Source organism: Bubalus bubalis, chromosome 13 (genome assembly GCF_019923935.1).
Source record: "Bubalus bubalis isolate 160015118507 breed Murrah chromosome 13, NDDB_SH_1, whole genome shotgun sequence".
NCBI lineage: Eukaryota > Metazoa > Chordata > Mammalia > Artiodactyla > Bovidae > Bubalus > Bubalus bubalis.
The window spans coordinates 61,958,576-61,984,852 of record NC_059169.1 but is presented as its reverse complement, the minus strand read 5'-3'; the positions used below and the strand labels follow the sequence as shown (position 1 = coordinate 61,984,852).

Genomic DNA, 26,277 nt, shown 5'->3' with positions numbered 1-26,277 from the left:
TTATTTTTTAATGATTGAACTTAGAAAATAATGGCAAGCTAATGGCAAAGTTCTAAATAAAAAAGACTTGTTATAAAAAGTAAACAAAAACAACAACAACAAAAAGACTGGCTCAATCCACTCGAGATTATAGGTTAAAAAAGAAAGGCAGGATCTGTTTTATAATTTGATTAAAGGTGAGTATGTAATATAAATTCATTTTCTGGCCTTTTGTTTTAAAAATGAATTCATCAATATAGAATATTTAATCTTTCTCTGCAAATTGGCTTTATGTAAAGAACCCACAATAAAAGACTATTCTTTCTGTAGAGTTAACCTCATTTCCTATTTTAGTTATGTAGAAAACAGTAAATTTGGGTTAGAAGTGTCTCTAATGCTGCTTGGCTTATTAATGCCACAAAGATTTGTGTCTGTTTCGAAAAAATCCTTGAATATTTCTGAGGAAGGTCATTGTGTTTTACCTTAAAAAGTGAAAATATGTTTTCATTACAGATAGGCATAAAATCCGATGGTCACATGCCTTTTTCCCCACAGAGCCAAAAAAAGCAGGGAGCTAATGTGACTGAATGGTGAATGTATCCACTCTGGTAATCAATCACTTCTAAAACACAGTTGTGCACATGTTATATTTTAGAATGGAAAGAACCTCCTGAGGGAGATATCCCTCCCCATTCTAGAAGCAGAACTTGCATTGTGAACCCAAATAAAAAAAGAATTGAGAGTTTTCTTAAATTGATCTGTGTACTTAGAAGCTAAGCATGAAATATTGTGATTCAGCCATCACTGTCATGCATTTTGAGGAATCAGCAGCTGCTACCCTGCATGGCTGGTTTCTATTTTTGAATGACACAGAAGGATCTTTGTAACACATCACTGAAGACAGATCTCTGCTTCTCTGTGTGTGACTATAGAGTGAGGGCAATTTCATACTCTTTTTTTCCTATGGAAAAACAGAAACACTTCCTGTATATTTTTAGATCAACCTAACACTGACTTGTTAAAAACAGTATAGCTGGTGTCTTATGAACATCATCTTCCCTTCATTTCCATCTTGCTTGGAATAGATTATTCGGGATGCTTGTGGTCAGGTGACCAGGGTCCTATTTCTGGCTCTGTCATTAGCTCCTTGTATAGGATTAGACTAATCTTAAAACAGATATCTCAATTTCCTTCTATGTAAAGTGGGATAAAAATGCCTGCCTTTACTATCACACAGATTCTCGTGTGCAACTAATACTTATAAACTTTTATTAGGTTTTTTCTGTCCCCTCTCCTCTAGTATCATCTCTTCACCAGTGTTTCCACTTCACAATCATATATGCAATGTCTGTAGAAGTACCTAGTAAACACCATTCCTTTAACATTTGTCAAATGAAATGTAAGTTATTCCAGTTTTATAATTATTTATCAATACTGAAGGTGAAGGGAACTCCATGTTAGCCAGTATTTCAATGAGTACATGGGCCAAAAAAGCAGAGACATTACTTTGCCTACAAAGGTCCATCTTGTCAAGGCTGTGGTTTTTCCAGTAGTCATGTATGGATGTGAGAGTTGGACTGTGAAGAAAGCTGAGCGCCAAAGAATTGATGCTTTTGAACTGTGATCTTGGAGAGGACTCTTGAGAGTCCCTTGGACTGCAAGGAGATCCAACCACTCCATTCTGAAGGAGATCAGCCCTGGGATTTCTTTGGAAGAAATGATGCTAAAGCTGAAACTCCAGTACTTTGGCCAACTCACGCAAAGAGTTGACTCATTGGAAAAGACTGGTGCTGGGAGGGATTGGGGACAGGAGGAGAAGGGGACGACAGAGGATGAGATGGCTGGATGGCATCACTGACTCGATGGAGGTAAGTTTAAGTGAACTCCATCTTTGGCTACAAAGAATATAATCAATCTGATTTCGGTGTTGACCATCTGGTGATGTCCATGTGTAGAGTCTTCTCTTGTGTTGTTGGAAGAGGGTGTTTGCTATGACCAGTGTGTTCTCTTGGCAAAACTCTATTAGCCTTTGTCCTGCTTCATTCCATATTCCAAGGCCAAATTTGCCTGTTACCCCAGGTGTTTCTTGACTTCCTACTTTTGCATTCCAGTCCCCTATAATGAAAAGAACATCTTTTTTGGGTGTTAGTTCTATAAGGTCTTGTAGGTCTTCATAGACCCATTCAGCTTCAGCTTCTTCAGCATTACTGGTTGGGGCATAGACTTGGATTACTGTGATATTGAATGGTTTGCCTTGGAAACGAACAGAGGTCATTCTGTAGTTTATGAGATTGCATCCAAGTACTGCATTTTGGACTCTCTTGTTGAACATGATGGCTACTCCATTTCTTCTAAGGGATTCTTGCCCACAGTAGTAGATATAATGGTCATCTGAGTTAAATTCACCCATTCCAGTCCATTTTAGTTCGCTGATTCCTAGAATGTCGACATTCCCTCTTGCCATCTCTTGTTTGACTGCTTCCAATTTGCCTTGATTCATGGACCTAACATTCCAGGTTCCTATGCAATATTGGTCTTTACAGCATTGGACCTTGCTTCTATCACCAGTCACACTCACAATGGGGTGTTGTTTTTGCTTTGGCTCCATCCCTTCATTCTTTCTGGAGTTATTTCTCCACTGATCTCCAGTAGCATATTGGGCACCTACCGACCTGGGGAGTTCCTCTTTCTGTATCCTATCATTTTTCCTTTTCATACTGTTCATGGGGTTCTCAAGGCAAGAATACTGAAGTGGTTTGCCATTCCCTTCTCCAGTAGACCACATTCTGTCAGACCTCTCCACTATGACCCACCCATCTTGGGTGGCCCCACATGGCATGGCTTAGTTTCCTTGAATTAGACAAGGCTGTGGTCCATGTGATCAGATTGGCTAGTTTTCTGTGATTATGGTTTCAGTGTTTCTTCCCTCTGATGCGCTCTCACAACACCTACCATCTTAAGGTGCAAAGACACAGAAACCATGGCATTGTAACTCTTGATTCTTAATATTAACAGAATTTGTTTTTTAAATATTTATTTTATTGAAATGCAATTGATTTACAATGTCATATTAGTTGGAGTTTATATTTTTATAAGTGAGAAAGATCCTGGTGTATTGGTTAAGAGATGAGCCTTGGATCTGGCAATTCGGGGCTGACTCCTGGTTCTGAGTCTTACTTGTGAAGCAAAGGTTTCCTGAACCACATAAACTTCAGTTTCATTTTCTATATTAAAAAAGAAATAGTAATAATATGTTCCTCATAGTATTATTCTGAGGATTAAATGAGATAATCCATATAAAGTGCTTAACACAATGCCTAATATGTAGTAAATATGTATGTAGGGTGGGATAGCAGCAATAACTACTGCACAATTTCACCCATATCACACACTGGTAAAGTAATGCTCAAAATTCTCCAAGCCAGTCTTCAGCAATATGTGAACCATGAACTTCCAGATGTTCAAGCTGGTTTTAGAAAAGGCAGAAGAACCAGAGATCAAATTGCCAACATCCGCTGGATCATCAAAAAAGCAAGAGAGTTCCAGAAAAACATCTATTTCTGCTTTATTGACTATGCCAAAGCCTTTGACTGTGTGGATCACAATAAACTGTGGAAAATTCTGAAAGAGATGGGAATACCAGACCACCTGACCTGACTCTTGAGAAACCTATATGCAGGTCAGGAAACAACAGTTAGAACTGGACATGGAACAACAGACTGGTTCCAAATAGGAAAAGGGGTACGTCAAGGCTGTATATTGTCACCCTGCTTATTTAACTTATATGCAGAGTACATCATGAGAAACGCTGGGTTGGAAGAAGCACAAGCTGGAATCAGATTTCCAGGAGAAATATCAATAACCTCAGATATGCAGATGACACCACCCTTATGGCAGAAAGTGAAGAGGAACTAAAAAGCCTCTTGATGAAAGTGAAAGAGGAGAGTGAAAAAGTTGGCTTAAAGCTCAACATTCAGAAAATGAAGATCATGGCATCTGGTCCCATCACTTCATGAGAAATAGATGGGGAAACAGTGTCAGACTTTATTTTTTTTGGCTCCAAAGTCACTGCAGATGGTGACTGCAGCCATGAAATTAAAAGACGCTTACTCCTTGGAAGGAAAGTTATGACCAACCTAGATAGCATATTCAAAAGCAGAGACATTACTTTGCCAACAAAGGTCCATCTAGTCGAGGCTATGGTTTTTCCTGTGGTCATGTATGGATGTGAGAGTTGGACTATGAAGAAAGCTGAGTGCCGAAGAATTGATGCTTTTGAACTGTGGTGTTGGAGAAGACTCTTGAGAGTCCCTTGGACTGCAAGGAGATCCAACCAGTCCATTCTAAAGGAGACCAGTCCTGGGTGTTCATTGGAAGGACTGATGCTAAAGCTGAAACTCCAGTACTTTGGCCACCTCATGTGAAGAGTTGACTCATTGGAAAAGACTCTGATGCTGGGAGGGATTGGGGGCCAGAGGATAAGGGGATGACAGAGGATGAGATGGCTGGGTGGCATCAACAACTGGATGGACGTGAGTTTGAGTGAACTCCGGGAGTTGGTGACGGACAGGGAGACCTGGCGTGCTGCGATTCATGGGGTCGAAAAGAGTCAGACACGATTGAGCGACTCAACTGAACTGAACTGAGCACAGAGCAGGCCCTCAATATGTCCTAATTTCTTCTCTTTTCTGAATTTATGAGATGTATGTCACAGACTTTTTAAAAAGTAAAAGCTATGTATGTCAACATTAAAAATTAAGGAAAAGAAAAACACAAAGAAGTAAAATATTACCCCAAGCCCATGACCTGGAAACAACCTTTGCTAACACTGTTGACCTTCCTTTCATAAATCTCTTAACAGATAGATAGATAGATAGATGATAGAAACTAATTTTACAAAAACAGTTTGGGACTTCCACTTCCAGATACAATAGAATAACAGGAACCAGATATACCCTCCTGTTGGAAGCAACTAAAGAAACAGATGACACGTATAAAAGAAAGATTTTCAGATATTGGACATTAGACAGCACAGAAAAGTGAACCCTGGAAAATGAGAAACAAACAAGATGAGCCTTAGAGTTACCCCTGCTTACTGTCTAAGGAAAATTTCTAGGCTGCAGTGTAGAGAGGGGGAACCCAAGTAGGACCTTGACTGTCTACCTCACTTGTAAGAAAATGTTGGTATCACAGGAAGGCCAGTTCAGCTAGAATTTAAGGTAGAACACTGTGGAAGAGCTTCACAGAGGGAAAGGGCTCCAAGAGGCTGTAGAGGGTTTCTCTACTACTCCCAAATCTGCAGCTGAGTACTGATCAGCACATGCAGGTGAAGAAACCACCCAAGGACAGCGGAAGAACCATTAACAATGATAAAGATAGCAATCTCAGAGTTACCCAGGATTCAGAATAGTTTGTGTTCTCTTCAGCCAGAGAGAAAAAACTCCTTGTACTTTACAGGATATTGAGTAGGGTACTCAAAGGGAATCACTTAAGTAGTGGTGAAAAACCAGCCCTGGAGTAAAGGCTGCTACTCTGATGCTACACAGCAAAGCATAAAAACAAGTGATTAAATCATTTCCAACTGATCTAGCTGCATCCCAGAACAAAGTTCAAGAGTATTTATAGGAATACAGAAATATTCAGTTCTCAACAGGGAAAAATTTACAAAGACTGGCATCCAATTAAAAATTATCACGAATGTAGGAAAATGTGACTCATAATAAGGATAAACAGTAATAAATAGAAACAAACTCAGAAAAGTCACAGATGATAGCATTCTTAGACAAGGACATTAAAATTTCTATTATAACCACATTGCATGTGTTCAAGAAGCTAGAAGAAAGATTGAGTATGTTAAGCAGAGACATAAAATATATATTTATAAAATGCACTTAAAAAAGTTCATTTGTAAAATGAACTTCTAGAAATGAATATGTGAGGTGAAAAAAAAATGCACTGCATTGGACTAATAGTTGAAACCCTACAGAGGAAAAATCAGTGAGTGAAACTGGAAACATAAAAGCTATCAAAAGTAAAACTCAAAGAGAAAAGAATGTGGAGGGAGCACACCTTACCAAAGAAGATCTACATGTGGCAAAAGCATATGAACTGCTCTACATCAGACATCATCAGTTCAGATCAGATCAGATCAGTCACTCAGTTGTGTCCAACTCTTTGCAACCCCATGAATCGCAGCACGCCAGGCCTCCCTGTCCATCACCAACTCCCGAAGTTCACTGAGACTCACATCCATCGAGTCAGTGACACCATCCAGCCATCTCATCCTCTGTCATCCCCTTCTCCTCCTGTCCCCAATCCCTCCCAGCATCAGAGTCTTTTCCAATGAGTCAACTCTTCGCATGAGGTGGCCAAAGTACTGGAGTTTCAGCTTTAGCATCATTCCTTCCAAAGAAATCCCAGGGCTGATCTCCTTTAGAATGGACTGGTTGGATCTCCTTGCAGACATCATCAGGGAAATGCAAATTAAAACAATGATGAGATACCACTACATGTTAATTGGAGTGGCCAAAATTCAAAACACTGACAATAGCAAATGCTGACAAGGAAATGGAGCCATAGGAGCCCTTATTCATTGCTTGTGAGAATGGAAAATTGTACAGCCACTTTGAAAGGCAGTTTGGCAGTTCCTTACAACCTAAACATGCTCTCATCATATGATCCAGCAATCAAGCTCCTTGGTATTTATCCAAAGGGATTAAAAACTTATGTCACAGAAAATCCTGCACCTGAAAGTTTAAAACAGCTTTATTCACTTGGAAGTAACTAAGATATGGTTGAGTGGCATCACCAACTCAATGGACATGAGTTCGAGTAATCTCTGGGAATTGGTGATGGACAGAGAGGCCTGGTATGCTGCAGTCCATGGGGTCGCAAAGAGTTGGACACAACTGAGCAACTGAACTGAACTGAACTGAAGATCTCTTTCAGTAGATGGAAAAAAAATAGATGAATAGATAAGTAAACTGTGATACATCCAGACAATGGGCTATTTACTCAGTGCTAAAAGGAGATGAGCTATCAAGCTATGAAAAATCATGGAGGAAATTTGAATGTGTAAGTCTGAAAAAGCTCTACAGTATTATGTGGCATTTTGGAAAAGGCAAAAACAAGCAAACAGTGAAAAATTGGTGGTTACCAGGCCTTAGGGGAGGGGGGAGAATGAATGGGCAGAACAGAGAAGTTTTTTAGGACAGTGAAACTGCTCTTATGATACTCTAATGTTGAATACATGTCATACATTTAAACCCATAGCATGTGCAATACGAGGATTGAATTCTATGGTAAACTATGGACTTTGTGTGATAATTATGTGTCAGTGTAAATTCATCAGTTTTAATACATGTGCCACTCTGGTGGAGGATGTCAATAGTGGGGGAAGTTATGTGTTTATGTAGACAGTATATGAAAACTCTTTATCTTCCACTCAGCTTTGCTATACACCTAAAATTGATTTAAAAAATAAAATATATTCTTTTAAAAATCAATCAGCTACAAGATAACTTTAGGCAGCTTCATATACATGTAATTGGAAGTGAAAAAAGCAGAAACAGAAAAAAATGTGCAAAAAGAATGGCAACTTTTCCAGATTAAAAAAATGTTTATTTATTTGACTGTGTAGGGGCTTAGTTGCGGCACTTGGGATCTTTGATCTTCTTTGTGGCATGCAGGATCTTTTGTTGTGGCATGCGAACTCTTAGTTGTACCAGGTGGAATCTAGTTCCCTGACCAATGATAGAACCCAGGCCTCATTCATTGAGAACTCAGTCTTAGCCACTGTTGGGAGCACAGAGTCTTAACCACTGGACCACCAGAGAAGTCCCTTAATTTTCCCAAATTTAATGAAAACTTCAGACCCACAAAACTAACAGAAAACTCCAAACATAAAAAAACTGAAAGCACATTACATTAACACACATTACAATGAAATTATTTAAAGCCAATGATAAAAGATAATCTTAAAAGCCATCAGAGAGGAAAAACGTATATTTAATACAAAGGAATAAATAAAAATGACCTCAGATTTTTGTTTGGAAACAATGCAAGCCAATGGCATAATATATTTAAAGTACAATTCCATACCATGAAAAATATCTTTCAAATAACTATCTTTTACATTAAAAAAAATCAGAGAATTCATTACCAGCAGAGTTATACTATAAGAGATATTACAGGAAGTCCCCAGGTTAAAGGAAAATAATACCAGATGAAAATCTGGATCTGTACAAAGGAATGAAGTGTGTGGGAAATGATGGATATGAAGGTAAGTGCAATTAAAAATATTTTCCATCTCTTTTGGAGAAGGAAATGGCAACCTACTCCAGTATTCTTGCCTGGAGAATTCTATGGACAGAGGAGCCTGGCAGGCTACAGTCCATGGGGTTGCAAAGAGTCGGGCACGACTGAGCAACTATCACTCACTCCATCTCTTTAAAAATAATTGTTTAAAGCAAATACAACAGCATTGTGTTTGGAAGTTTATAACACATGTGGACATAAAATGTATGAAAGTAACAGTCCTGAAGGAGGAGGAATACGGAGAAGTGTTGTAAGTTTTATGTACTATGCATGAAGTGATGTGATACTACTTGAAAGTAGACCAGTAAGTCAAAAATGTAAACTGTAAACCCCAATCTAAGGACTAAGAACCTAATCAACAACAACTACAAAATTCAGAGTTACAGCTTATAAACCAATTGAGGAGTTAAAATGGCACCATAAAATATATAAAGTAATGCAAAAGAAGACAGACAAAGGGGTAAAGGCAATTCAATGGAGAAAAGACAGTCTCTTCAGCAGATGGTACTGAGATGATGGGATATTCGTGTGTGAAAAAAGGAACCTTGGTTCAGACTTACTACTAACAAAAATTATCTCAAAAGGGATCAGAGACAAATGTAAAATCTAAACCGTAAAACACAAGTGAAACATCTTTCTGACCTTGAGTAAAGCAAGTATTTCTTAGATTGAAACCATAAATAATCCATTACAGAATTGGACAGTTTCAATATTAAGAACTTCTAGAAAGAAAAGAGAAGCCACGGACTAAAAGAAAATCTTCGCAAATCACTTATCTGATAAAAGACTTGTATACTTAATATATGAAGAACTTTATAAAAGCAATGATGAAAAAATGAACAACCATTTAAAAAATGGGCAGATGATTCAAAAGAAATTTCTTCAGAGTAAGTATACAGGTGGCAAATAACCACATGAAAAAGCGACTTAGTATCATTAGTTATTGGGGAAATGAAAATTTAAACCACAAAAAACTAAAGAACTTTATATACCTATTAGAATGGCTAAAATTAAAGAGACTGGAACTCAAATGCATTCTGTTAAATGAAAGAAGCTAGGAAAAACAGAGTAAATATTGCATGATTCCATTTATATCAAATTCTTAAGAACTCAGACTAATCTATAGTGAGAGAAGGCAGATCACAGGTTGTCTGCAACTGGATGTGGGAGGCAAAAGAGGGTGTGAAAGATGATTGCAAAGGGGCACAAGGAAACTTTGGAGAGTAGATGGTTAGCATCTTGATTGTGATTATGTTTCCCCAGATAAATGCATATGTCCAAAGTTACTACATTGTATGCTTTAAATCTATGCAGTTTTTTTCTGGGTCATTTATACCTCAATAAAGCTGTAAAAATGAAAAAAGTCACAAGATTAAGAATAATTATAATAAACATGGTGTGCACACAGTTCAGTACTCAGAGGGGCCCTTCCAAGGGAAATCCAGACCAGGGTGTCTGTAGGACACATCACGCAAGGCACTCCTCACTTCTCCCAAACTCCCCATGTACTAGGTGTCCTAATCAGAGGGTCACTAGTCAGACCTTCTACTGTTGTGACACTCATTTTCGGGGAAGTCTGCATCCTGTTCAGAGTCTGAGGTTTGGGGCCACTCTCAGCACCCTCGTTCTGGCCGAGCTTCCCACTGTAATTGACTTCTGTGTGTCATAGTCTGTGGTTTAGGCACAAGGCCATTTTCTTGTTTTATTGGTGTAGGAGGGCCCCCCCCCTCCTGTTTTCCATTATGTCTCTGGGCTTTAAGTGACTGAGTTGAGCAAAAGTTCCTTTACACACACACACACACACACACACACACACACATACGTCTCTGACCAGAAGTCATTCAAATGCTTCTGAACAGTTGGGAATGTGTCTGTTGTTTCCTGTCTTCCCAGAGTGTAGCCAAGGGCAGGGCTGATCTGGAGTAAATATATGTTGAATCACTAAAATTTCCAGTTAAATGTCTCCCCACCTCTTTTATCTATGCTGGGGCTCTTCTCACACGTGCTACCGTTTTCTCTTTGGATGACTGCACCAGCCCCCAAACTGGCCTCCTCTCCTCTGGCCTTGTTCCCTTGAGTTACTTCTATGCTTTGCAACAGAATGATCTTATTATATCACGAATCTGAGCATGCCACTCAAAGGAGTCCTTTACTCTTAGGATAGGGTCCAGAGCCGTAGAAGGCATATAGGAGGCATTCAATAAACGTTGGTTAAGTGAAAGACCGTGGGGCTTCAGGAGACTCAGGCCCCAAGATGAAGCAGAGATTGGACTTTGAGTTATCATATCTCCCTGGGCAGTTTATTAAATCTTTCTTTGCTTCAGCTCTATGTATATGCCTACTTGTGAGTGTAAAACAAATACAAGATATTGGATGAATGTGTTAATTCATGTCTGCCAAGAGGCAGATGCCAAGGTAGGATTAACCACGCAAGGCGTTTGTTGAGAACAGGAGCAGAGAAAGCTGGGAGTAGCCTCCCTACGATATTGGAGGTCTGGCACTTACAGAAGGAGAGCGGGAAAGAGGGGTTGCAGACCAAGCGCAGTTCCGAGAAAGGCTTGGCCGGACCAATGGGAAGTCCTGTAACAAAGTCGTGCATAGGGAGTGTCCTGCCTCTGACTAGAAAGGGCTGTGTTAGTACCCCCACCAGCTTCACTCACTGGGTGGGAGCAGCCTGCAGGAAGCATGGCCTCAACACCAAGAAGGTGGTGGATCTAGAGGAGCTATTGCTTCCTGAGCAGAAGATCCAACCAGCACATTTCCAGCCACCTTAAGTCAGAAGCCCTTAAAGTTAGGAGACCAGGCATTAAGTCAACACGAGAAAAAAAAGTCAGCTGTCAGTTGTTTAAGGACTATCTATATACCATGTGGGTTTCATGTCATTAACTCACCAGCCTTGCTTTTTAAGTTTCTTCTTCCTGCTACATTCCTTTTATTCTTTTCACTACTCATGAGCACCTTTACACAGAGGTTGGCAGGAACAGAGAAGCAAGGAGTCAGGCCATTTTTTTTATTCCTGCTGTTGAGGACCAAATATATGACCTCCCTCATCTTTGTTTATCTAACTTTTCATTTTTTGGAAATGCTTTTCTTTTCTTATTAATATTTAAATTATGGCACACAGCAAAGTGTCTATACAGTTATTTATATCTAAAGATGATGTCAAATTAGATTTTGGTAGATAGTTTTAAAGTCCCAGATCTCCATTAACACAGATAAAATAGCAATACTACATTATTATTATCTCCTGAGAGTCCCTTGGACTGCAAGGAGATCCAACCAGTCCATTCTAAAGGAGACCAGTCCTGGGTGTTCATTGGAAGGACTGATGCTAAAGCTGAAACTCCAATACTTTGGCCACCTCATGCGAAGAGTTGACTCATTGGAAAAGACCCTGATGCTGGGAGGGATTGGTGGCAGGAGGAGAAGGGGACGACAGAGGATAAGATGGCTGGATGGCATCACTGACTCGATGGACGTGAGTTTGAGTGAACTTTAGGAGTTGGTGATGGACAGGGAGCCCTGGCGTGCTGCGATTCATGGGGTCACAAAGAGTCAGACACAACTGAGCAACTGAACTGAACTGATACTTCATCTTTTATTGGCATTTCCTTAAACTACTGATTTTCCTGTGGTTTTCAAATTCAAAATGAAAAGGATGCTCCCCCCAAACCAGTATCACCAATGCTTCTTCCATACTTAGAAGAAAACAAATTCTTAAGAGTGCTTTTATTTCTTAAAGCACGTAGGATTCATTCAGGAAGTTACTTGAGCTGGGTCCAGACAAAGGAGTAGACCATCCAACTCCTGACATTTTCCAGGGCTGTGTGTCCAGAACTTGATGACCCAATTCTTCTCAGTTGGCCTATATTCAGCTGACCAAGTCATCAGGCTTATAAGGCGTTTTGTTTTTTTAAAAAACCAAAAACCACTCTTCTAAAGAAAATGAAGCATTAAATAAAATACACTATAATCTTGTGTAATCTTAAAAGTTGGCAGGACTGGTCTATAAAAACAAGCCTGAAAGCCAAGGCAAATAGGCCTACAAAGCAGTCAAACCTGGGGGGGATGTTGCCGAAGGAGGTCTGCCATGTGGTAAGAGCCAAACCAAACTCTTGATCTGGATTCCTTACTTAAACACACCTAACAGTCAGGAGGAAGGTATGATCACCAAAGGACAGAATTAAGGTGTGATGGAATGGCAGCTTTTCCATAACTTCTTTAATGGAAGGCAGTATTTTCAAAGTTAGAGATGAAAGTGAATATAGTAATTGAAAGAGAAGGATATTTTCATGTAGATGCACATAGGTGTTCCAGGCTCCTCATAGAAGGCACAAATGAAGCTTATCGTGTGTCCAACTGGTCCTGGATGCCATGGATGAGAGATGGCACACAATTTTTAAATTTAATCCTTGTGTCCTTATGAGGACTGTGTTACTATCTCCATTTTACAGGTAAGCAAACTAAGTCTCAGCCAGGGGAGAAAAGTAGCCTAAAACCATATAACTAGTCACCGATGGATTCAAGACTCAAACTCAATGTGTCTACCTCAAAACCCCAGGTTTTTCTGATATACATACCGTAATGCCTCCAAAGAAATACAAGGTGCGTCATAATTTTCCACTATCCACCGTTTGCTTGAGGAGAGAGATAAATTTGTGAAATAACTACAGCATAGTTGTATACTTATATGAAGTATAAATATATTTGAGTATGAGACTGCAGTCTGAGGACTGCAAGAAAGAAACACTGCTGCTTCTCCATGGGTAGATTTCCCCTGTGCCCCCTCTTCAGCTCCAGACCTCCCTCATCCTGACCTTCACATCCCCCAAGAACCTGCAGCCCCTCAGGTGCGCCACAGCTCCCTGCTCTGACTTCATCAGCTGTGCCACGCTCTTGGCACCCACCCTGCTTCTTCCGCATCAGGCCCTGCACCCCGCTCCCTCCCTCTTGCCTGCCCGCTTCCTCCTCAGGATCTCTGCTCCCTTATAACGGCAACTGCAGTCTTCACTGAGCTCCTTCTCCTCAGGCCCTGACGGTACTAAAATCTCTTCAAATTTACAAAAGCCCTCCAAGAAACTACTTTCCAAGACTAGCATTTTTTTCATCCTTCAACCTCTCTAAGTCAAGCTTCTTGGGATTAGATTACTTTATTTCCCTGTATTCCTTAATTTATCCTGTTCAAATTTCTATCCCCTGGATCGAGCCAAGATCACTTCATAATTACCAAGTTTTAGAATCTTCTGGGTTGTTAATTTTCAGCCTCTTTCTATTAACCTACTCCTCCTGGTTAAGATCTTCCCGTTTTTGTCATACTGTTTTATCACCCTCTTCTCGTCATTTCCTTCAGTGTCGTAAATACTACAATGCCCCCAGACTCTTGTCTCCACCTCTCCTATCCTTGATTATAAGCACACTTCCCCTAACCAGCTCATCTTCTTTCAGAGCTGGAATTCTCACAGATATTCTGTATTCATTCAGTCCAGACCACTTTCCTGGACTCCAGCTTCTTTATACAGGCCCCACTGGGTGTCCCTCAGTCTTTTCAAATTCAGTGTGTCTAAAAGTAGAATTCCTTACCTTATATTCCAAACCCCTGACCGCCTCCCCTCTTGCTCATCTTCATCAGTGTGACACCTCTGTGAACCACCTTACCTATGTCAAAACCTGAAAACTACCCAAGATGACCTCTCTCCCTCCCTCTCTCTCACTTCCCTTGCTCTTCATCCCCTCCTAAATATTACTCATAATGACCGTGTCATCACAGATAGTCTATTTCATGTCCTTCTGTTTCAGCAGGTCTTGGTTTTATTTGACCTTGTGTCCAAACTCTTCCTTCCTCAGTCCATCCCTCATGTCACTTGGGAATTACCATTACAAAGCCTATAATTTTGGAGTCCTTATCACCCACAGGCCCTCATATAGTATACATATTCCCAAGGACTTCATATAGTATACAAATTCCTCTATTATCTACCCATCTTATCTTTCTAACCCCATTGTTTTACACTCTTCCCTATAATTAGTTTACAGCATTTCCCCAAAGACTCATGCTTCCCTCCCCTCTGCCCCTTTCCTTTGTACATGTTGTCCCTTCTGTCTGGAATTCCCCTCTCCCTCTTATTTTCCCAGTGAAATTATTCATTAAGAATGATCTTAAATACTACCCTCTACACAAACCTCCCCCTGATTCTTTATATGAGACCCTTTCTCTGAGCAACCATCATTTCTTATAGTCACCTCTACTGGTATGTTTGTTCCAAATGATCACAATCTTTTCCCTTTGGGGCTGTCTTCTGCTCTAGACTGTGATCTCATTCAGAGTAGAAAACTCAACTTCATCTTCATCCAGCTGGATTTTCAAAAGCACATGAAAATGTAGTGAATTTTCTTTCATTAATATCTGTAAGATATATATAAAGTAGTGTTAACTGCACTTATTAAAATCAGTTCATTCTTTGTCATACTAAATTCTTCATTGACTAGCTTTCTATTGGTGTGTGTGTGTGTTTGTGTATATATATATATATATACACATATACATATACATATACATATATACACCTTACCTGGAGAAGGCAATAGCAACCCACTCCAGTACTCTTGCCTGGAAAATCCCATGGACGGAGGAGCCTGGTGGGCTGCAGTCCATGGGGTCTCTAAGAGTTGGACACAACTGAGCGACTTCACTTTCACTTTTCACTTTCATGCATTGGAGAAGGAAATGGCAACCCACTCCAGTGTTCTTGCCTGGAGAATCCCAGGGACGGGGGAGCCTGGTGGGCTGCCGTCTATGGTGTCGCACAGAGTCGGACATGACTGAAGCGACTTAGCAGCAGCAGCATACACCTTACCTACTCTTCTAGATTATCAAATCTTGGAGTCTTTTACCAATTATCTTAGGGTGGATCATGCCTCTTGTAAATCTAGATAACCAGATCAAGACATTGCAAGTATTTTTACTAGGTCTGTAATATTGTACTGGGCTAGGAAATTCAAAGGTAAATCATGAAACCAAACATTTTTTATGAATACAAGAATTCTGAACCAAATAAGGAGAAAAAAATGTTTGATTTTAAGCTAATTAATTCACACTCCCAGTTCTTACAGGTTAGTCCACTGACTTTGCATTCAGAGCTTTTATTTGTCTCATAACATAATATTTCTGTCATTATCATCTGATAAATGCTTGTGTAAGTGTACTCATTGATTTTTAATTATTATAACAAAATTTAATGAAAAATTATATGATGTATGTTTTATACTACTGCATTGACTTGTTGCTGTTATAATGGTCACTAAGTCATGTCTGACTCTTTGCAACCCTGTGGACAGTAGCATGCCAGGCTCCTCTGTCCTCCACTATCTCTCGGAGCTTGCTCAAATTCATGTCCATTGGGTCAGTGATGCTATCTAACCATCTCATCCTCTGCCACCCTCTTCTTCTTTTGCCTTCAATCTTTCCCAGCATCAGAGTCTTTTCAAATGAGTCAGCACTTCGTATCAGGTGGCCAAAGGATTGGAGCTTCAGCTTCAGCATCAGTCCTTCCAATGAATATTCAGGACTGATTTCCTTTAGGATTGACTGGTTTGATCTCCTTGCTGTCTGAGGAACTCTTAAGAGTCTTCTCCAGCACCACAATTCAAAAGCATCAATTCTTCAGCATTCACTCTTCTTTATGGTCCAACTCTCACATCCATATATGACTACTGGAAAAACCATAGCTTTGACTAGACGGACCTTTGTCAGCAAAGTGATGTTTCTGTTGTTTATTATGCTGTCTAGGTTTGTCATAGCTTTTCTTCCAAGGAGCCATCTTCTTCTCATGTTATGGCTGTAGTCACCGTCTGCAGTGATTTTGGAGCTCAAGAAAATAAAATCCATCATTGCTTCCACATTTCCCCACCTATTTGCCATGAAATGATAGGACCAGATGCCAGTGACATCTTCTAGAGGAAAGGGTCAAGAGCTGGTGTGTTGGGGTCAAGAGTCAGGGACACCACTGTTCGATGTCCAAGTTGGAGCAGGACCCTCACCATAGGATCTAAAGAGTGGAACACATGAAGTCTGAGAAAGCAGGACAAGAAGATGCATGCTCCAGAGACAAGGAGAGCATCTGGACAGCTCCAGAGCAGCCTGACTGTCTCAGCAGGATCAGGCTCAGCTGCTGCTTCCATAGGCTCCTGACAAACCTGCCTTGAATCAAAGGATTAGTCCACTTTGCCTAGAGCAAATACAGTTGTTCAAAAGATGGAACTTTTAGAGGTTCTTATGGGGTTTTGCAGTTCTGGAAAAGTTACTTCAAATATTTATCCAGATGCAAATTCCTTGGATCATTGTTTTAGAATGAACTTTATTAACTAAACTTTTTCCAGGAAAATTCTATAATCAGTTTTGTTATTAAGAAACTTCGTTTTCATTTGATGCATTCCTTTCTTCCTTCATTTATTCATTTCTGGGACTTGATCCAAACCTTATATAAAGCATTCACAGAAAGAGAGAAAACAAGTGGCGTCTTTATATAAACTATTCAAAAAGGAAATGAAGCCACCCAAATGTGACCTATGCCATCTGTGGCCTGTGATAAATAGCAAAACTACAGTAATGTTTTTTATTTAAATGTTAACTATAAAATATGAAATCCTTTTTATCAGCACCAGATGTCAGGCATGCTTATTAAAATGCCATGGTTTATTAAATAGCATCATTTTATACTCACTGAACTAGTAAAGGTTGTTTTTTTTTGTGTGTATTTAGGTTAAATGTCTGAAATTATGCATTACCTACTACTTCTGTTCAAGTATCTGAATCCTATTGTACATATACCAAAATTTACATTTAGAAGTAGAAAGATTTATACATCATGGGCTGAATCGAAATATTTTTCAATCCACAAAAGTAGATTTTCATTTGACTCTTATGTTTCAGATGTATTGAAATTTTCATATAGCACTAAAACAAGAATTACTTTCTATATCTCAGGTGTAAAAGAAATGAGTGAAGATCAAATGAAAACAAAGAGTGAATATTGAATTATATTATACATTCTCTCTAGCCTTTTTAGCAGCTTTTTCTTTGGTTTTCATAGTACAGTTATTTGTGAGGAAATCTGTTGGTTTCTATTTCTCCCCACAGTCCCACTAAGAATTACTACAGCCTTTTCTCAGCATGAGTCAGGGGAGGAATAACTTTGACAATTCGGTAGGAATCACTATAAAGAATTTTTACAGAAATCAAAAGTTTTGGAAACTTCTCTACAAGGCCATGTTTGGAATATTTTGAAATCAAAATTAAAGTCAATAATGAAAATTTAGTATGGTAATTAAAGAACATTAAATTTTCATCTTATTTCTTCATGAACTGATACAGTGATTGAAACTTTTAGGTCTCCTTGAAATAGCTCTGAAATCACAGATTATAATACTTTAAAATATTTGTTCTTCTTTTTCATTTTTACATATAGTTTGTGCATGATCTTTTAAGGAGCTAACATGAGGGAGATTAGGAAAAGGATTTTTGTTTGTTTTTCTGAGATATAAAACCACCGATCTCACAGTCAACGAGTCTTAAGTTATTTGGGCCAAAGTCAGTATATAATATATCCCTTATATTTGTCTAAAGAAACCAGCTTTCCAGTGGTAATCTGGTGATTAGCTTTATCGGCTCATTTCTACTTAGATATTATTCTGTAATGTTTAAATCAGGGTCACTGCAAGATATGGTTTACTGAGTTTGAAACCAGCAGGTGTATTCTGGACAAAGTAAAGAGCAAATAGTAAAATGGCTTACATGTTTTCCTAAGAGTTTATTTACTTTGGGATTTTATCTGCTGCTTTTAGTTTTAAAGGCTTACTACAAGGGCACTTGGAACAAATGGGCCCTTTGTATTTCAAGAACAGCAGGTGATGAAACAGCTTTTTGGTTTCACCTGGACAATAATAGTCAATGTATTTATTGACTTGATTGATCATCACAAGCCCCAAGGGCCATTGCTTCCCAATAAAAATTATCTGGATGTTTTTATGGTTGTCTAGAGTTGTTCTATTTTTTTAATCTGCATATTTGTCTGTGTGACAAGGGATGCATATCGGCATTTCATCCAGATTTCATACATTTGTTCCAATAAACAATTGTCTACTAAATACATGTTCATAAAACCAATTCCTAAAATGTTATTCTTAGACTGTCTGTGGGAACATGGCTTTGTAATTACTATGGCTTTATCAATATCAAAAACGTAACACCTTCTGGGAATCTCACCAGATGAGGCAAGTGACTCAAACATACTTCAGAGAATTTTACTAGGATTTATCCATGAGATAATTGTAACTATTCTCAGTAAGTTCAGTCACTCAGTCATGTCCAAATCTTTGCAGCCCCATGGACTGCAGCACACCAGGCTTCCCTGTCCATCACTAACTCCCAGAGCTTGCTTAAACTCATGTCCATCAAGTTGGTGATGCCATCCATTTCATTCTCTGTTGTCCCCTTCTTCTCCTGACTTCAATCTTTCCCAGGATCAGGGTCTTTTCCACTGAATCAGTTCTTCAAATCAGGTGGCCAAAGGACTGGAGCTTCAACTTCAGTGTCAGTCCTTCCAATGAATATTCAACACTGATTTCCTTTAGGATGGACTGGTTTGATCTCCTTGCAGTCCAAGGGACTCTCAAGAGTCTTATCCAACATCACAGTTCAAAAGCATCAATTCTTTGGCGCTCAGCTTTGTTTATGGTTCAATTCTCACATTCATACACGACGACTGGAAAAACCATAGCTTTGACTAGACGGAGTTTCGTCAGCAAAGTAATGTCTCTGCTTTTTAATATGCAGTCTAGGTTAGTCATAGCTTTTCTTCCAAGGTGCAAGCGTCTTTTAATTTCATGGCTGCAGTCACCCATCTGTAGTGATTTTGGAGCCCAAGAAAATAAAGTCTCTTACTGTTTCCATTGTTTCCCCATCTATTTGCCATGAAGTGATGGGGCCAGATGCCATAATCTTAGTTTTTTGAATGTTGAGTTTTAAGCCAGCTTTTTCACTCTCCTCTTTCATTTTCATCAAGAGGCTCTTTAGTTCCTCTTCGCTTTCTGCCATAAGGGTGGTGTCATCTGCATATTTGATGTTATTGATATTTCTTGTGGCAATCTTGATTCCAGCTTGCTCTTCTAACCATTCTAGAGTTCCTGAATCTCCAGCGGGATAAATACCTGCCCTTAGCCATCTATCCCACAAAGAGAAAGGGTCAAACACCCAGCACAGTGCTAGACATGAGTGTTTCTATATGTTGGCTAAACACTCAACAAATAATAAAATATCCAGAGAAATAACCCATTTGTTGCCTGGAGATTTTTCATCTAATTGCCCTGGCATCAGTGAATGCCATTATCCCACCTCCTTTTCTCTTCCTTCTTCATGCTTCTGGAGATGACTGTAATCTCATGATGACTTTAGGGAGTATAAATAATTATCTCCAGGTTAGTAGCAGTTCTTTTATTATCTGCCCATAAGTCATATTTTGGATCTTAGATTTATTCTATTCGGATTTCCAAACAGAGGGGTTTGAAGTGTAAGGTAGTGGGAGTTTAAACATAACAAGTAGCAATAGGCTATGTGCATCTAGAGATTTCTTTGTGTGTTTTTAATTGTGGAAAAATACATAAAACATAAACTTTATTATCTTAACCACTGAATTGTACACTTCAGTGGCATAATTACATTCACATTGTTGTGCAATCCTCCATCCCCAAGACTCTTTTCATCTTAAAACTATACCCACTAAACAGCAGCTCCCCATTCCCTCCTCCTCCCAGCCCCGTCACCTAGTGAGTTTTAATGAAAATGATTATGGGAAAATATTGTTGAATATCCATAAAGAAATGTATGTTCACCATCACCTTTATAAATTTTTTGGAGCTGACATAGCATAGGAAATATATATATATATATGTATATTTAATATTTGTCTCATCATTTTTCCTGGGAAAGGAATGTCCATAGCTATACTTCTTCATCTAATTTGTCATGTACTGTTGAAATGGTTAACATGCATTAGGGGTTCATTTTCAAATATCTCCAATGTCTTTAAAATTTAGTAATATTTTTCATTTTTTATTTTTCAAGAACACTAATTTTTGTTGCTTTAATTTTAGGCATTTAATTTCTACTTTTTTCTTATCATGACAACATTAATATTTTTAGTATTAATTAAAATTAATTAATTGGCTTCCCAGATGGCGCCAGTGATAAAGAACCCACTTGCCAATGCATGAGACATGAGAGGTACAGGTTCAGTCCCTGGGTCAGGGAGATCCCCTGGAGAAGGGCATGGCAACTCACTCCAGTACTCTTGCCTGGAGAATCTCACAGACAGAGGCTACAATCTATAGGATCCAAAGAGTTGGACACGACTAAAGTGACCTAGCAAGCACACAAGCACATATATTTACCAGATTCAAACTCTGCACCTTTTAATGCATCATTCTGCATTTAGAACTAAATAATACTTGACCATACATTTGTTGAGTACTTCTGTTTATCTGGAAATCCCTATTGCATTTATCTATTTTGGAATCAAGTAATCTGACTTTTAGTTTCTTATGTCAATTATTATTATTACTGTCATTATTAATGTGTGAATAGCTCTGTTAGCACTCAATCTCAAGGACTAGATGAGGAAGTCTACTTACTTTTGTTTCCTTTTTAAGCCCTCAAGCTGACATTTCTCTGCAGGAATTGCTCTTAGCTCATAACTGAGAATTTTTAAACAGTTGAACTTGAAGAATCCTGCTGGGTTATTTCTATGTTGAATGGTTATTAAAACATTATTATGATATTTTAAATAATTATTAATGTTTTATTATGTTCATGGAACAAAATTTATCTACTTTATAATTTTATTTTACTTGCTATTCCAAGTCAAATAGTCATTAGATATATTTGCTTCCAAATCAAGTGAGACCCATTTAAATATGATGTGCTATTCTCATTGACTGAGTTCTCTTTAGAGCAGGAAGTAGTCACCTACTTGATATTATTTGAGAAATGTGGAGAGAGCTTTCTCCTCCTCTGTCTCACACTATCTCAAGTTTTATCATTAGAAATTCAGTACTTGGTGTTTGTCATCAGATGGTGCCCTTTAAAATGTGAATATCCTTGGGAAAATTGACTCTTCTCATTGTCAGTCATCAAGTTTCTTGTGAATTTGCTCTTACCCACTGTAAGTGTGAACGGAGACAGAGGAGACGTAAAATAAGATGAGAGAGAATAACAATGGGGTGGGAGGAACTGTGATATTGAGGAAAAAGCTCTAACTGCATCAGCATTTTGCCTCTTTCATCCTTGACTCTCAAAGAGTATTATTCAAATTATCATTATGCTTTGAAAGAGTTAATAAAATGTAAGTCTCTGTTTTTGAAAAGTTCCTCCAAAATAATCAATAAATATTTACTGTATGTCTCTTCTATGCAATACTTGTTGCTCAGCACATCACACAAATGATTTTACTTACTCCTCAAAGCAACCCCATTTGCCTGATGAGAGAATGAGGCTTGGAGAAATTGCATAATTTTCTGACGGTCATGCAGCTAGGTGTAAGATTTTTTTTTACATTTTTTTTTCAATTTTATTTTTTTTTTAATTTTTAAACTTTACAATATTGTTTTGGTTTTGCCAAATATCGAAATGAATCTGCCACAGGTATACATGTGTTCCCCATCCTGAAACCTCCTCCCTCCTCCCTCCGCATACCATCCCTCTGGGTCATCCCAGTGCGCCAGCCCCAAGCATCCAGTATTGTGCATCAAACCTGGACTGGCATCTCATTTCATAAATGATATTATACATGTTTCAATGTCATTCTCCCAAATCTTCCCACCCTCTCCCTCTCCCACAGGGTCCATAAGACTGTTCTATACTTCAGTGTCTCTTTTGCTGTCTCGTATACAGGGTTATTGTTACCATCTTTCTAAATTCCATATATATGCGTTAGTATACTGTATTGGTGTTTTTCTTTCTGGCTTACTTGACTCTGTATAATAGGCTCCAGTTTCATCCACCTCATTAGAACTGATTCAAATGTATTTTTTTAATGGCTGAGTAATACTCCATTGTGTATATGTACCACAACTTTCTTATCCATTCATCTGCTGATGGACATCTAGGTTGCTTCCATGTCCTGGCTATTATAAACAGTGCTGCGATGAACACTGGTGTACACGTGTCTCTTTCCCTTCTGATTTCCTCAGTGTGTATGCCCAGCAGTGGGATTGCTGGATCATAAGGCAGTTCTGTTTCTAGTTTTTTAAGGAATCTCCACACTGTTCTCCATAGTGGCTGTACTAGTTTGCATTCCCACCAACAGTGTAAGAGGGTTCCCTTTTCTCCACACCCTCCCCAGCATTTATTGCTTGTAGACTTTTGGATCGCAGCCATTCTGACTGGTGTGAAATGGTACCTCATAGTGGTTTCGATTTGCATTTCTCTGATAATGAGTGATGTTGAGCATCTTTTCATGTGTTTGTTAGCCATCTGTATGTCTTCTTTGGAGAAATGTCTATTTAGTTCTTTGGCCCATTTTTTGATTGGGTCATTTATTTTTCTGGAATTGAGCTGCAGGAGTTGCTTGTATATTTTTGAGATTAGTTGTTTGTCAGTTGCTTCATTTGCTATTATTTTCTCCCATTCTGAAGGCTGTTTTTTCATCTTGCTAATAGTTTCCTTTGTTGTGCAGAAGCTTTTAAGTTTGATTAGGTCCCATTTGTTTATTTTTGCTTTTATTTCCAATATTCTGGCAGGTGGGTCATAGAGGATCCTGCTGTGGTGTATGTCAGAGAGTGTTTTGCCTATGTTCTCCTCTAGGAGTTTTATAGTTTCTGGTCTTACGTTTAGATCTTTAATCCATTTTGAGTTTATTTTTGTGTATGGTGTTAGAAAGTGTAAGATCTTAACCTCTAAACTTTATTTATTCTTAGAGTATTAGGGAATAATTGGATAGCTCCAAGTAGAAAAGTGACATGATCAAATTGTATTTTGGAAACATCACACTGGATGCTGAATAGATTGGAGGAAGATAAGACTAGAGTCAGGCTAGAAGTTAGAAAGCTATTGCAATTATCTAAGCATGACCTGAATGTTGCCCAGAAGGTGGAAGTAGAAATGAAAATAAGTAGACGGATTCAAGCAAGATTTGAGAGTAGCCATCAACAGAATTTAACAAGAAGGACAGGAAAGAGTCGAAGATGATCCTTGGGTTTCCCATTTGGGCAACCAGGTAGATAGATTGATTTTTATCAGTTGGAGCTGTTATGACAAATACACCATAGACTTGGTGGCTTAAACAACAGATATTTATTTCTCATAGTTCTGGAGTCTTCAAGTCCAAAATCAGGGTACTGACAGATTTGGTATCTGGTGAAATCTCATTTCCTGCTTTGCAAATGACCATTTTCCTCACTGAGTCCTCACATGATGCAGAACTCTGAGCTCTTCATCCTCTTACAAGGGCACCAGCTCCATTGGGGGGGACCCAACCACATGACCTCATCCAAACCAAATTACCTCCTAGAGCTCCACCTCCAAATGCCATCACACTGGGGATTAGGCTTCAACAACCCAATCTGGGGAGGGACACATATGTTCAGTTCATGATGCCTTTCGCTAAGATGGGAACACAGAAAAAGAATTGGTTTGGGAGTTGGGTATGTATGTGAGGGGATGGATGATGTTGAACTTCAAACACATGGTTTTGTGGTGTCTGAAATCTCCAAATGCAGATGTCCAATAAACAGTTTCCCATATTGGCCTGAAGCTCAAGTTAAGAGACGTGGGCTGGAGATATAAATCTGGAGGTTATCAGAGTATGGATGGAAAGTAGATGAGATCACCCTGGAAAAAGTGCAAAGTAAGAAGAGAAGCCAGCCCTGCAACATGTCTGAAAAACAAAATAAAACAAAAGTAAATTAAATCAATATGCCAAAAGAGCCCAGGCAAGAAGGGAATCCACCGAGAAAATGAGAAGGACCGGTTAGAAATGTACAAGCAGGGACTGTGGGAGAACAGGAGCTCAGAAGGATCAAGTTTCTGATGGGAGGAGTGCTCAGCTGGCTCAGTTGCTGTACTGTTGCTGGTTAGCACTAAGGAGGTTATTGGAGGTTATTGGTGACATGAGGGCAGCAGAGTACACGACAAAAACTAGACATCAGTCTTCCTCTAGTTGCTAAATGGATGCATAGTATAGTGCAAATCTTGACATAAGCCTGAGAAAAGTACATAAATCTGAGAAAAATAAGATTCAGGCATTTTCCTTGTCAATGAGTATTACTTTTATTATTCCAGATTCTTTGTGCACACTAAAATCATGCAATCGCATTACCCTAATTGGCATTTTACTTTCATTTCTGAAGGCCATTCAGTTCTAATTTTACAATCTGATTTTTTTTCAAACTCAATGATATTCTTAATGACAGCAGCATAAATCTGAGATATTAAGAGAGTCTTGATTTTTTTTTTTTTTTTTTTTGGATACAGGTGCCCTCTGACAAACGAAGCAAAGAGAGAGCAGGTAAGTCTCTTTGAGGAAATCTGTTTTACTGATTGTCTGTGAAAGTTGTTTAAAGAGCCTTGCCTAGTTGCTATAAATTTAAGCAGACCACATGTCTTGCAGAGTAATTGATAGTCACAGTATGATGTTAAGTCTGAGTGTATTCTACATCTTGAAGACTGGATCAGTTCACTTAGTTTTTCCCTTGTCTTCATGCAGGCATATAGTGGGTTTAATTCATACATGCAGAAATTACTTTGCATAACTGTATCTGTTTTGGTAGTCACTTTGCTATATATCCAAATATATATATATATATCAAAAAATAATCATTATACATCTGAAGCTATTAATACTATACTGTTATATGTGAAAAAAATTAAGGAAATTTAAAAAAGAAATTCCTTTGCATAACCAGACTTTGTCTTGAAATATGTACTTGACTATGTCTTGAAATAGAAAAAGTAGTAAGAAAATAACAGCTGTACCAAAACAACTGCTAAGTCCTCTTGACAAATAAAGAAAAGTAGCAATTTTTATTGTTGTATCTGCTATATTTGGAAATGTTATGCATAAATCAAAGTGCATCTTAATTTATTGACTTTCTTATTTCAATAACTACATAAAATAAGAAAAACTCCCTGGAACCATCACTTCTTACCATCTGTTTAGCAACTGTTGTTTTATTTGAACAGTTCTTTGTTTGACCAGTCATTGTGGACACATCATTCTGAATCTTCTCATTTGTCCTTACTTCATGTGGTCATTTAAATGTTTACACTTGAAAGGAAACCACTTCAAAAACTTCGTGTGATTCCATTATCCACATTCTTCACATGTGGAAGATAATGTGTTTCTGGAAAAGTTCAATGAAAAAAATTAAAACTTCTTGTTTCTGAGTTAATATCTTTAGGGCCTTTTTTGAAATAAATTTGTTTATAATATTATTTATAATAATGCCACTAAAAATAATACTGTATTGCTGCCCTGATTTTTGGTAACCATCATTGTTTTTGTTTTCAATGGCCTCTTTTTCTTTAATCTGTTGGAGAAAACTTTTAGTTCCTATTAAAAAACCCAAGATCTCAGCTTCAGCTCAAATTAGCCTCAGCTTTGCAAAGGTCTCTGGATATAGTCATCTACTGTTCTATCTCTTGGGGAGACTTGCAAGGAGACATTCACACTGGACCACCAGGCAAAGTGACTAGCTGGAAATGCATCCCAAAAATATCCTTGATAATGTTCTGGCCCCACCAACTGTACCAAGAATCACCAAACAGAGTTGCTCCTGCCATTCTGTTAAGTGCTTGTAGCATCAAGCCTGCACAATTTTGTCCATATCCATTTTTATATTTGGAGAAGGACATGGCAACCCACTCCAGTATTCCTGCCTGGAGAATCCCATAGACAGAGGAGCTGGCAGGCTACAGTCTGTGGAATTGCAAAG

The 26,277-nt window shown here is 38.6% G+C and overlaps 1 protein-coding gene across 4 annotated transcripts in view; it reads left to right on the top strand.

Moving 5' to 3' along the window:
* Positions 1-26,277, top strand: part of STARD13 (StAR related lipid transfer domain containing 13) — a 482,949-nt gene that overhangs the window by 174,821 nt on the left and 281,851 nt on the right. For all 4 annotated transcript variants that reach the window (XM_044927356.2, XM_044927355.2, XM_025262908.3 and 1 more), the window contains one exon: positions 24,818-24,851. In XM_044927356.2, coding sequence (XP_044783291.1) covers positions 24,818-24,851 — 34 coding nt within the window. The remainder of the gene's footprint in view (positions 1-24,817; positions 24,852-26,277) is intronic.